Below are 14326 nucleotides of genomic sequence, written 5' to 3'. Positions count from 1 at the left end.
CCTTGAAAAATCTCAATAGGCGACGTTTAAAAAATTCTACAGGTTACATTTTTTGAGTTAGAGAGGAGGTCTAGGGCTATAATTATTGCTCTCGCTCTAACGATCGCGGCGATACCTCACTTGTGTGGTTTGAACACAGTTTTCATATGGGGGCGCTACTCGCGTATGCGTTCGCTTCTGTGCGCGAGCTCGTCGGGACGGGCGCTTTAAAAAAATTATTTTTTTTGTTTTCTTATTTATTTTTATTTAGTTAATTTTTTATACTGAAATAAAAAAAATAAAAAAAATTGATCACTTTTATTCCTATTACAAGGAATGTAAACATCCCTTGTAATAGAAAAAAAGCATGACAGGTCCTCTTAAATATGTAGACTTAAATGCAAAAAAAAGAAAAAAAAATTGAAACTGTCATTTTTTCAAATGATAAAAAAAAAATGTTTCTTTAAGACGCTGGGCGGCACTGACGTTTTGACGTCACTTCCGCCCAGCAGAGCTATGGGGATGGGTGAAGGACATTTTTCCCTCACTCGCAACCCCAGTCAGCTGCCGAACGCACCCCATCGCCTCCGCCGCTACCGACGGCTCCGGTAAGCGGTGGAGGGCGCGGGAGGGGGGCCCACTCCCGCCACCGATAACGGCGATCTATAAAAAGAGGACGTCTTTTGGACATGGGGCCGTGGGCAAGAGGTTAATATGGCTTTAAAAAAAATATTCTAGGTTTACTCTTTCTTTAAAGTCCATTAAAGAAAAAGTTATAATTACCTGCTCTGTGCAGTGGTTTTGTACAGAGCAGCCCCCATCCTCCTCTTCTCGGATCACCCGCTAGCACCTCTGGCCGTCCCTCCGGCCAAGTGCCCCCAGAGAAAAGCCACTTGCAATGGGGGCACCTAAGCAGGTTCGCTCCAGAGCTGCGGCTCTGCATATTCACACACAGATCTGTGGTTTGGCCCCACCCCTTCTCTCTCTCCATTGGATCACTGGCTGTGATTGATCTCCCGCTACTGTATTGGGTGGAAGAGTGCCCAGAGAGCCGTGGCTTTTGTGCATATCGCTGGAGGAAGATCGGGCTTAGGTAAGTACTGGGGGGGGGATGCTGCACACTGAAGGTAAATATGAATACATGAAGGTTTAAAACCTTCATTCTTTACCAACACTTTAAGCTTGCGTTATTCACATTCCCTATGCTCTCTTGTCACCACAATAAGACTCCCAAGAGGCAGTGTAATTTTCAATTGCTGAGCAAGCTTAAATGTACATAAGGCTATGTACATTTCCTCTTTCCCCATGTGACAGCATGCACGCCTGGAGATTGGCTTCTCGGGCACCAATTGCTACATTCTGGAGAGGCCAGAATGAATGCTGTGTGATTTACCAAACCTACCTAGGGAGATTGGGGGTGGCAGGAATGCTCAAGGTAAAGTTAATCCATTACCCAACATAAGAAAAATGCAGGTTAACTTAAAAGAAAAAGGTAAAATCAACGAAATGATTAAACATTTTATGTTTACCGGGTTAGTTTTTCTATTTAATTTCAGCATGATACAACAAAAAAAGTTGCAAACCAGTCTGTAAATAGTTTTTTTTTTTTGGGGGGGGGGGGGGAAGCCGTTTTCAAATTTGGTTCCAAAAAGGGGAAAACAATCTTATTTGATTACCTGTACACTCGCACACTGAATTTTGTTTTGTGAAAAATATTCTTTTGGATGTTGCTGTCAGATTAACAAATTAAATCTCAAAATTGTGGCAAACTACATTTTTATTTAGGGTTCTTTAGCTAAGATATTATGTGGCAATGATTGTTGTGTACACTGTCATGTCCTCTATTGTACATTGCTTTTTGGTTTATTAGTAGAAGTAGTCCTTGCAGTTATCTACTGTATTATTTAATTTTTTTTTGTCTGCATGGCTGGAATTTTTCATCCATTTCACCCATCCCCGCTACCCATAAACATAACACCATTTTGTATATCTACCCAATGTAGCCTGACTTAAGTGTGTTGTAAGGTTTCATATAGAAACATGTTTGTGTTTTCTTTTCCTGCCACTCTGGTACAGTGCCAATCACTGGTAAGTAAAAAAGAATTGTATTATTACTGTATGCATTTTCTTACTTTTGAGATCAGTTCCTTATATGACATTCCTAACAATTAGAAAGGCTTACCACCCTTGTTGCTACTCAGTGATAAAAAGGCATCTGCTAGCATGCCACTCCCAGCTGCTGCTGCCAGCTGCCTACCCTCTGTACCGCTGACACAATGAAGCGTGCAATATAGGTCTGGCTTATTTCAAGCTATTGCAACACTGAAAAGATGTCACACACATTCAATGGATCATTTACTCTTGAGTAAAAGGCCTTAAAAGGCCTGATTAATTACAATAAAATATATTACATTATGGTACGCCCTGTAAATATTGTTACGCGAGAAGTCAAAACGTTTCCCACAAAGCATCTAAAGGTGTAACAGCTTTTTCTTGATAAATGTGTAGTTTGCAACCCGTAAACTATTATGCTTGTCATGCTTACACTGATTTAACTGTGATCCCTTAATCAGAAGAGCTACCTGCAAACGGCTTGCCTTCAGCAAACTGTTTTTATCGAATGGAGAAAAATATCACAATGTTATTCATTCCAGGCTATGCTATGAAGATTAATTGTTTTTATTAAATGCAATTAAAATGAAAAATAAATAATTATTGCGTCATTTTAAGTCCCAGTTTGAGAACGTTAAATAAAGTCCACGACTTTCCTGCAAAATAATAAAACAGCTTAATAAAGATTGCTGTTTTTGCATTAACTACGAGGGTTCTTCAAAACGTTTCTGCACTTTTTTCCTTTTTTTTTTACGTTTCGCAGCTAGCTTCACCACAGTGTGACAACTCTTACTAAACTGCAAGATTAGCTGGCTTGACAGACTGTTCACATGACACTCTCAGACATGATCAATTACTACTCCTCCCGCCCTCACCATTTCCAACGAAAATATAGAAGTGCAGAAACTTTTTGAAGACCCCTCGTATATACATGTATGAAGGACCAGCTGAGCCGTAGATTAATCTTGCGAGTTGCTACCTAGGCATGAAAGATAAACTTGGGAGGCTATGTAGATAAATTCGGGACACTTGGAGTCTCCATTAACATCTTATATATGTCTACTTTATTCTACCCTCATTCCCATATTACCACTATTAGCAAGTTGTAAGTGGACAACAGGTTTACTGTGGAGGATTGGGAGAAAACAGATGGGTGTGTTAATGACCACTGCACTGTTCTTTTTACTGCAAATCCAGCAATTGTTTAAAAAACTATTATATTGATCTATGGTACTGTTCTAATATTTAGAGTACTGTACATAGAAACATGCAAGTGTAATGGATCCCCCAGACCTGCACACTGCCTGGCAACATTTTGAGATCCTGATTTTAATTTAATGGCCGTCTAAACTAGAATTATTTGACTGTGTTGTGCTTGGTTTTATTTCTTATCCTAAAGTCTGAATTTAACTTTTACTGTGCAGGTCTTTCACTTAAAGGTCATAATTTGTAAAGATTGTGTCTTTTCATTCTCACTTGTAATAAAATAAATGAATAAATGAAAATATGCTTATTGATATGCTACTCTTACTTTTTAGAGGGAGATTAAAGTCAAAATATAAATAATCATGAACCCGGAAATATTTTGAGACATGCCAAAATTGAATTTTTGCTATTTATACATTCTTCCGCTAATGACTATTTATATATTGGACAGGTTTAGTCCTTGTCAAACAGTTGGTTAAACCAGCTAAAAATAATCCATCTATTGCTTCCAGTCAGTATGCGCATATCTATGGTTGAGAACTGAAAGAGTAAAACAAAGCTCAATCCTTTCAGCTACTACTGAGAGAATAATCCTGTGTGTATAGGTGTGTGTGTGTATATGTATGTATGTATGTGTATGTGTGTGTGTATGTATGTGTATATATATATATATATATATATATATATATATATATATATATATATACGCACACACACACACACAGACGTTTCATTTTGTTTTTACATTAAAGCCTGATTGAACCCTTTTTGGTTGTTGCAGCAAGGGCTGAAATAACCACTACTGAAAGCATGTTGGAGAGTCGAACTGCTGCTCACACACACAAGCAGCAGCCCATGTTTCAAGCGGGCATACATGCCGACCTGCGGACTGTTTCCATTTGCACTCTTTTTTTTATATGAGTAGCCCAGTTGATCTTAGCAATGTTCATGGGGTAGTGTCAGAGCAGTTGTCCGTCTCCCCAATGTTTTGCTAGCATAGGGGTTATTAAACAGCTTTTGTCTTACTGTATATACTACATAAATAGAGAATTCAGTTGATCTTTATTGGCCCCATACATAAAGTTAAAAGCAACCTTTTTTATTAATCCCCTGCAGCTAAATATTTTTTTATTTCTATACAGATGAAAACCACACAGCTACAGCCGAATCCAGCCATCTTCTAGATGTTCCTCGTTACCTGTGTGAGGGAACAGAATCTCCATACCAAACTGGACAGCTGCATCCAGCCATAAGGGTTGCTGACTTATTACAACATATAAATCTTATGAAAACATCTGACAGCTATGGATTTAAAGAGGAATATGAGGTAAAATGCTGAAATTTATTAAAGCAAAGTTTAGTCGACATGGAATAAAGAGGATAGTGTTACACAAATATAGTATATGTGCATTAAAGGATCACTAACGGAATTTTTTTTTAGCTAAATAGCTTCCTTTCCCTTACTGCAGTACTGCTTTCATGTCCTTATTGTTCGTTTTTGCTTTGAAGTTGCTGTAATTCTGCTGTGATCTCCACACTTCCTGGTTGCCTGTTTCCTTATAACCACAGTACTGGGAGCTTTTCACTGTGGTCTAAGCTGTCATTACTGTGTGTCTAAAACTTAACAAAACCAATCCGATTCATTTTAAAAACAAAACACTGCCCTGGATTTGTTTGTTTTTGTTCTGTGTGTCTCTCTAGTTCACAGGAACCTGAAACCAGTTTAAAAGTGAAACTAACCTGCAGGCACATTATATGATTGATTTGTATCTATTTGTAATCATTTTTAAAAGGAATCAGTTAACTTTTTTGTCTCTATACCCTGTAAACAGTCATTTCAGCAAAAAAATATTTTTCCTTTAGTGACCCTTTAACTACTGTTCTCATTTTACTGGCTGACCTAAAGCAGGCTTGTTGCATCTCTTTACACCAAGACTTGTATTTATGGGAATGAATTGTATATTTTAATATTTTACAGAGTTTCTTTGAGGGTCAGTCTGCTTCATGGGATGTTGCTAAGAAAGACCAGAACCGAACAAAGAACAGATATGGAAACATCATTGCCTGTAAGTTGTGTTCATCATTGAAATTAACTCTGCGGCCATCGACGACCTAAAATTGAATAAACGGCCTGGCCCAGATGGGTTCCCAGCTAGATATTTCAAAACATTCAAGGACTTAATCTCCCCCAGGTTGGCAGATGCTTTTAATGACGTATTAAAACAGAAATCCTTCAGGCAAGACTCACTAATGGCCACTATCTGTATGATCCCTAAGCCTCACACAGACACAACCCTAAGTGAAAATTACCGTCCAATATCTATGCTGAATGTTGACATTAAATTGCTAGGGAAAATATTAGCGCGTCGTCTTAATAAATTCATTGGAACACTGATCCACCGCGATCAGGTAGGATTCATGCCCAATAGGCAGGCGGGGGACAATATAAGGAGGGCGAATTTAATTGCACATATCGCTAAAAAAAGAGGAATCCCAGCGTGCTTTGTCTCTCTAGATTTAAAGCAGGCTTTCGATTCCGTCTCAAGGGCATATCTAGAATTTAATTTGCGGAAATGGGGTTTCGGACCCAATTATATTCAGTGGATTCTGGAAATGTACAAAAATCCCAAAGCATACGTTAAATATGCTGGGTACAAATCAGAGACATTCAAAATACAAAGAGGTACTAGACAAGGATGTCCTTTATCCCCATTATTGTTCGCCCTCCTTGTAGAACCCCTCGCACAAAGGATCAGAACTGAATCAACAATTCTTGGTATAGAATTGGGAGGTATCAAGCACAAAATTTGCTTATATGCAGATGACATCCTACTTTTCCTCTCGTCGCCCCAGGTATCAGGCCCCAACTTATTCCCTATCCTCAACCAGTTCGCTTCATTCTCAGGTTTAGCAATAAATCCTAAAAAATGTAGAGCCTTAAACATATCATTGTCCACCATTGAACTAAGTGCCGCTAGGTCAGGTCTCCCTTTTGAATGGCAAACAAAAAGCATCCCATATTTAGGAATACACCTAACAGCTGCAGTAGCTGATCTATATTCGTTTAACTATCCCTCTCTCCTAAAACACATAACAAACCTCATGAAATCTTGGACCCTACTCTCGCTGTCTTGGTTTGGTAAAATAAACGCTATCAAAATGACAATTCTGCCGAAACTACTTTATCTCTTCAGAGTACTTCCCATCCCCATCCCGGCTCATTACTTTAGAATAATCCAAAAAAGAGTTTCATCCTTCATATGGGGCTCTTCCAAACCGAGAATTAAGCCCCAAACCCTATACTTACCTAAAGTTAAAGGAGGTCTGGGTTACCCCAACTTCTTACAATACTACAACGCAGCACAACTAGCAAATTTAGTGAAGTACCATGCAAAACACGAAGCTCCATTATGGGTGGCTATAGAAGCGCTAGAAAGCGATCCTATCTCAATCTCCAATATGCTCTGGATCTCCCCAAAATTACGCAAACATGTATGTAACCCCATTCTTAAACACTCCCTATCCTTATGGGACAAAATCAAAGCCAAGTACAGTCTTCAATCCCCGCACTCACCATTACTCTCATTTATCAAGAACCCTGAATTCTATCCAGCGTGGGTATACCCAGGTACATTCAAAGAATGGGTGAAAAGGGATTGCACGCAAAAATACAAATTTCTAAACTCTTCCTCCATTATTCCCTTCCCAACACTATGTGAATCACAGGGAATCCCTCAAAAGGAACTCTTCAGGTACCTACAAATAAAAAACTTTTTTCAACCCCTGGCAGACGCACCTGATCCGCCAACTCAGATGTCAATTTTTGAAACCATTTGTACAAAAGATCCACATGCTAGAGGCCTGATATCTACCATCTATTCCCAAATAATCACACATCCCAACACAGGGAAACTTCTATACGTGCGTCGATGGGAGGAGGACCTAAACACAGAACTGAGTGAATCGGAATGGAATCAAATATGGCTCAACATCAAAACTGCATCCCCAAATGTGATAGCGTCAGAGACCAATTACAAAGTGCTTGCTAGATGGTACCTGGTACCTGCCAGAATTGCTAAATTTACTCGCAACTATTCAGACCTATGCTTTAGGGGATGCACGGATATAGGAACCTATTATCACACTTGGTGGTCGTGCCCGAAAGCGCAAATATTTTGGCGGAAAATTTTTCAAATAGCTTACATTTTACTGGGGAAGAATTTCACGTTAGAACCTAAAATAGCCTTACTCAATTTAAAACCGGCGGATGTATCAAATACACAATTCAAACTTATCAGACAACTTTTCACAGCCGCAAAGCAAACAATGGCCAAAGCATGGAAATCCCCAAATTTGTCAGTGGAGGAAGTCCACGCCAGAACAAACACAGCAATGACTCACGCCAAAATGTCGGCCATTGAAACGGACACGATTACCAAGTTCGAACAAGAATGGAAACCTTGGATTACTTATACAATGTCTAATACTTTCAATAATGAGGTTTTGATGCCATGGTAGCCCAGCCAATGTAGCGTTAGCGGCATCTCTTGCTGAAGGTGGTTGTCCCCCGGCCTAGTCCTGCAGACTCCCTTGCCCTACCTTCTCCCTCCTGTCCCCTCCTCCCGCTTATTCCCCTTATTTCCTTTATTTCCCTTTTTTCTTTTTGTCTTGTTTTGACTCAATCTCTGTCTTCGTCCTGGTGATATGGATCGTTCATAGGTTTATGATACATATCTCACCCCAGATATCTTTGAAGAATAACAATGTTGAAGCTTTCAATGCAATACTCTACAAACAGTTCTGTGTGTGGAAATATTAATATAGTTGGTATGATACTAAGTTACACCTCAGGTTACCCCACCACGGAAATATAATATTGCAAGATCGTTATAAACCTTTTTAGCAAGGACGTATTGTTATTATTATAAGTTAGCGCTACAATAACCAACATGCGAAAGAACTCTCTCCTTAATTACAATGTGTTCTTATTCTACAATGTTTGTATAACTCCTTTGACAAATCACAAATAAAGACTTTTGACAAGGAAATTAACTCTGCATCTGAGGATTCCTCCAGCTTCAGCTATTTAGTCTAGATATTTGTTACTCCAAGTCAGACCCACTTACATCAATTGTCTTTTTCCTGCTATCTAGATCTATTTTTTTAAGATGGTATAAGAAAACTGCGTGCAAAAAAACTTTTCTGAGCAACATATATTAGATGGAAGGAAGGTTTTTAAGAAGATCTTAAAATTGTTTTTAATGAACCATTCACTCTTCAACATACATTTTTCTGGCCACATTTTGTTAAAGCAAATCTCCAACTTAAAAAAAATAAATAAAAATTCTGTGCTCCCCTTTCCACTTACTAAACTTATTTTAAAAGTAAAAATACCAAGACAGTCCTAGACTCACAGGAAGTGGTTTGAAAAACAGGACATGGACAGGATGTAAGTATTTCAGCATAAGCTTCATTTATTACTTTTCTAATGCTGGGCTACTTATGGTTAATTTTTTTTCCAAATGGAGTTCCACTTGCCATGTGGTTTAATAGTCAAGGTTGCGGGCATCATTCCAGAGTAAAATTAATATTTTAAAAATCAAAAAATGCTTGCTTTATTTATTGAGCATATTCAATTTGGTTGCTAGATGAAGCATACCTTTGTATTTTCCTGCAAGAAGTGGTGTTCAAATTGTCTCAAGGTAACATAGTGCTGTCCATAAAGCAAAGGGCTGCATACATGTTAAATTCATTGTTTTCTTCTCCCGACCAGATGACCACTCAAGAGTCATTCTTCAGCCAGTGGAAGATGACCCATCGTCTGACTACATAAATGCAAATTACATTGATGTAAGTGAGCTGCACATCCCCTGCTATTTCCCTGCATGCCTTTAGCTCTCAGCTTGTCGTATGTTTATTTTTCCCCCGCATGTCATGCCTATGAAGTTGACTGCAAGTGTTTAAAAGAAGAGAAACTGTACACTTTGCTTGTTTTAAGTCTCAGTACTCACTGACATTATTGTGCTTTCTTTCACACCTGACTTTGGTTTGGCCTGTAGATTTGGCTGTACAGGGATGTAAGTACTGCTATATGTGAATAACAGAACCCTACAATAAACATTTTAATATAGACATTGTTCCCAATTACTTTGTAATTCCTACTAATGCTTATTTACCTGACATCTGTGCATGCTCCACCTGATTAATTTGTTAAATTTTTCCTTCTTTTCATTCTGTCGTGTTACCTTTTTTTTTTTTTTGGAGTAATTTTATAGCCACAATACACTAACCTAGCACTAGTCCATTTTTTTTTTTTAAAGTCCCTGAAATGCTTTATTTTTTCCCAATGGTAAACATCCCTTCCTCCTATTTCTTTTTAAAGTTGGTTGTCTGGCTGCATCATACTTTTTATTTTTATTTTTTTGCTTAAGAATATGTTGTAGTTTTTTTTAGATTGTTCAAGTGCGTTTTTTTAAATTTAAAGATTTTTAAAATTCGGTAAAAGAATGTGAAATAAAACACTTTCACTGTCCCATGTATAGAAAAAGTCAGTACTGTTTACATCTAACTAGCCACATAGCATAACCTCAGTGTAGATTCAGTAGAATAGCCACACCTTCTTTTTTTTTTTAAGTCTCAAATGTAAAAGTAAAAATGGCTAATTTTCAATTTTTCTTTACACCAGAAAGATAATATTGGGCAGATTCATTCATGTATAAAACTGGTCTTTACGCCTTAAAACTAATGTAACTTATTTCTAGGGTGCTGGGAAAAGGAAAGGCCAAAAATATTGGCACCCCTGCATTTCTGTCAGATAATGCACAACTTCGCCCAGAAAATTGTTGCAATTACAAATGTTTAGGTATTCTCTTTGTTTCTTTTGTTTGTATTGGTATTACACAGATAAGTGGAGAAACAAAAAGCCAAATCTGACACATTCCACACAAAACTCCAAAAATAGACTGAACAAAATTATTGGCACCCTCAATTTAATATTTGGTAGCACACTTCTTGGGGGAAAAAAAATAACTGAAGTCAATTGCTTCCTGTAACCATCAATGAGTTTCTTATACCTCTCTACTGGAATTATGGACAACTCTTCTTTCGCCAACTGCTCCAGGTCTCTCAGATTGGAAGAGTTCCCTTTCCCAACTGCGGATTTGAGATCTTTCCACAGGTGCTCTATGGGTTTAGATCTGGACTCATTGCTGGCTAGTTCAGTACTCTCCAGCACTTTACCTTAAACCATTTCTGGGTGCGTTTTGACGTGTGCTTTGGTCATGGTCCTGCTATAAGACCCAGGGCATCTGACGGAGACCCAACTTTCTGACACTGGGCCCTATATTGCACCCCAAAATTCTTTGGTAGCATTCAGATTTCATAATGCCATTCACATGGTCAAGACATCCAGTACCTAAAGCAGCAAAGCAACCCCAAAACATCAGTGAACCTCCACCATGTTTGACTGTAGCGACTGTATTATTTTCTTTAAAGGCCTCATTTATTTTTCTGAAAACAGTAGAATGATGGGCTTTAGCAAAAAGCTGTAATTTTGTTTCGTCTGTCCACAGCACATTCACCCGAAAGGATTTTGGCTTCCTCAGGTAAGTTTTGGCAAACTCTGATACATTTTTCTCTTTTGTCCATGTCCAGTGAGATTAGCTACAGAGCCATGGGCTGTAAACTTCTTGAAATTTTGTGCAGAGTGGACACAAGAACATTAAGATCTCTGGAGGTGAAATTGTACCCTTGAGATTGTCCATGCTTTTCCACAATTTTTTGTTCTCAAATCCGCAGACCACTCTTTGCTGCTCTTTCTCTTCTCCATGCTCAGTGTGGCACACAGAGACACAGAACAGGTTGAGTAATTTTTTCACCATTTTAACTAATGGCCAGTGTGATTTCTATATAGCACCTATTAGGTGATACAGGTTAGCTTAATTACAAATTACAGTAGCATCACAAATGTAGAATGCAATTATTTCTTAGTTTTGAGAAGGTGGCAATTTTGTTCAGACCATTTTTGGAGTGTTGTGTGGAATGTGTCGGATTTGGCTTTTTGTTAATCCTCTTTTTTGTGTCGTACCAATACAAACAAGATGAGATATGAGAATGCCTAAACATTTGTAATTGCAACAATTTTCTGGGCGAAGTGGTGCATTATCTGAAAGAAATGCAGGGGTGCCAATATTTTTGGCCATGACTGTGTGTGTGTGTGTGTGTGTGTGTATATATATATATATATATATATATATATATATCTATATATAGATGTCTATCTAGATAGATATCTATAGATGGATAGATACACACACACACACACACACACACACACACACACGTATGTGTGTGTATATATTATATTTTTCACTCCTTTTTTTTTTTTTTAAGTTTGGATACTTTCTATCATGTTAACTTCTCTTCAATACTACGACCTCTTATTACAACTTTTGTAAAATGGGGATATTGAAATCTATTTCTAATTTGTGCCAATTTTTATAAATAGACACTTCCTGATGTGCATACTTGTCCTTTTTTCAGTCAAGGCAACCCTAAAAATGTGCAAGCCTGAAACGCCTCATTCTAAATGTAAAAAGCTAAACTAATAGTTTTACATATTGCAGCAGCATCCACACATGTAGGACACCCAACATTAGAGATAATTTATCCCTCCACCTTTTGCAAACTAGTACTCCCTCAGTTTCACACCCTCTCCCTGCTAATGTGACCCTAGTGCAGACAGAGAAAGGAAGGCAAGGGGCAAACAAGGAGGCTGTGCAGGCACTCAAAATCATCCTTGTCATATGATGATGTAATTGGCTGATCTGCACAGTGCCTAAGGTTGTAATGCTGCTAAATAAAAACCTGTGACTTTGTGTAACAAAAAGGCAAGCTTGATCCACTCGCTGACAATTTTTGGGCAGTTTGTGGCAATTTTTATGCATTTTGCCAAGACACCCCTGAAGAACCCAGAGGGCACCTTGGTTGAAAAAGGCTCATTAGACAGTTTTAAAACCCCATAGTTCTCTCACGGTAGGTTTACTTTAAAGAGAACCTGTTACATGTTTTTAAAAACCGCAGGTAAAAGCACATACACTCAAGTAAATGCTTGCTTGCAGTGCTTCTCTTTTCCGTAAAAAAATATGGATTTGCCATGTCCCTCGGAACTCTCTAGCAAAATTGTCTACTTCTAAAGTGTCAGTCCAAGTCTCTCCCTCTCTCCTTGCACATCATAGCCCTCTCCACTTTTCATTTGTTTAATTGCACACTGTGCTGTAATATTGATGCTGCCCCTATCCTCATCTCCCTACATAACATTTTATGTAGAAGCTAGGAGAATATTATAGTGTGTCACCTCAGTGACAGCTCTGAGTCTACTGTGGCTGAGGACATTGCATCCAGGATGCCTATGCCCAGCAATAGTCTCGGGGCTTATGGGAGATTTTTTTTCCAAGGGAGGTTATTTCAGGTAAATGCCATACCAAAAGTTTGATAAATGTGCATGTTATCTTTTTGGAAGAATAGTTGGGTTTCAAGATACCATTAATGCAGAACTCCATGAAAAATTCTTCCATTGCAGTGGGGGACTGTGCCTGCATCGCATGGGTTAACTGCTTGTTTTGTCCAGGGGTGCACAAAAAAGCTATACTTGCCCGATCCTTCAGAAAACGGTGCTCTCCTACGTCCAGCAATGGGCTGTTACTGCCATCCTCACATCCAGAGCCAGTCTATTTGGTGTGATGACGTCGGAAACGTCCATGCACAAGTCTGCTACTGTGCGGAGGGCAGGAGCGGCAGGGACCAGTCTTGCACTCATAGGATCGGCAGATTAGGCAAGTATATTTCCGCTCTCTTCAATCCTAGGAAAAACCAGTTAACCCATGCAGTGCGGGCACAGCCCCACTGTGTTAGGAAAAACCCTTTTCTTGGAGTTCTTATTTAAGTCTGATTTCTGGTGCAAGAGCAAATTAGGTGCCCTAAACTGTAGATTTAAATAGCTGCCTTATTTAAACTTTTATCTATGCAGGTTTTTACAAGTTAATTTATTTTCTTCTTTTTCATATATGTCCATCAGTGGAAGAATATGGTCGACATATAGACTGATGAGAAAAGGGTGTCAACAATTACTCTTGAAACCTCTAATCTTTTTATGATAAATAAGGAGCATGTGAAAAAATGTCTGTTTAACCACTTCAGCCCCGTAAGAATTCCCCCCCTTCCTTACCAGAGCACTTTTTGCGATTCGGCACTGTGTCGCTTTAACTGACAATTTCGCGGTCATGCAACGTGGCTTCCAAACAAAATTTACATCTTTTTTTTCACAGACAGAGCTTTCTTTTGGTGGTATTTGATCTCTTCGGTTTGTATTTTTTGCGCTGTGACAATTTTGAAAAAAAATCTATTTTTTTTACTATTTGCTATAATATCCCCAAAAATCTATAAAAAAAATGTCCACAGTTTAGGCCGATACGTATTCTAATTCATATTTTTGGTAAAAAAAAAATCACAATAAGCGTATATTGATTGGTCCTGTGGGCAATCGCGGGTGCTCGGCAGACATCTCGGGCACACGCATCGGGTCACGGGCACGCGCCCCCTAGACAGCCAAAAAGCCCAGGATGTCATATGATGTCCACCCAGGATAGGAGATCCCATCTGTGGATGTCATTTGACAATGGGCGGGTAGGGAAGTGGTTAAACCTTTTATTGCTGCTTCCATAAGTATTACAGTGCAGCAGTAATGGTATTTAAACCAACTTGCGGTTGCATTAGCTTTGGTCATTCTTATAGAAATTATTCACTTCATAGAGGTCCGGTCACTTTTAAATATCGGAGATATTTCACCCTCCAACGTGTGTCCTAAGCACATGCATAGCACCCTGCTTTCTGGGAGCCCAGGACATGCATCAGAGTTGTCAGGATGGCAGGCAGAGGAGAGATCATAAAATTTCTTGATCTCAGCTCTGAGCGCTTTCAAATTCAGAGCTGTCAGCATTTGTACTTGATCTAGCTGGGGGAGTGAGCATTG

The 14326-nt window shown here is 38.8% G+C and overlaps 1 protein-coding gene across 16 annotated transcripts in view; it reads left to right on the top strand.

Moving 5' to 3' along the window:
- Positions 1–14326, top strand: part of PTPRK (protein tyrosine phosphatase receptor type K) — a 564328-nt gene that overhangs the window by 488331 nt on the left and 61671 nt on the right. For 5 of the 16 annotated variants that reach the window (XM_040350403.1, XM_040350400.1, XM_040350398.1 and 2 more), the window contains 5 exons: positions 2056–2067; positions 4440–4624; positions 5276–5363; positions 9071–9147; positions 10869–10901. In XM_040350403.1, the coding sequence (XP_040206337.1) occupies positions 2056–2067; positions 4440–4624; positions 5276–5363; positions 9071–9147; positions 10869–10901 (395 nt within the window). Of the gene's footprint in view, positions 1–2055; positions 2068–4439; positions 4625–5275; positions 5364–9070; positions 9148–9356; positions 9375–10868; positions 10902–14326 lie in introns of all 16 variants that reach the window. The other 11 variants (XM_040350397.1, XM_040350399.1, XM_040350409.1 and 8 more) reach the window with 5 other exon arrangements.

This window comes from Rana temporaria, chromosome 4 (assembly GCF_905171775.1).
Source record: "Rana temporaria chromosome 4, aRanTem1.1, whole genome shotgun sequence".
Taxonomy (NCBI): Eukaryota; Metazoa; Chordata; class Amphibia; order Anura; family Ranidae; genus Rana; species Rana temporaria.
This window is presented reverse-complemented; position numbering and strand designations above follow the sequence as displayed.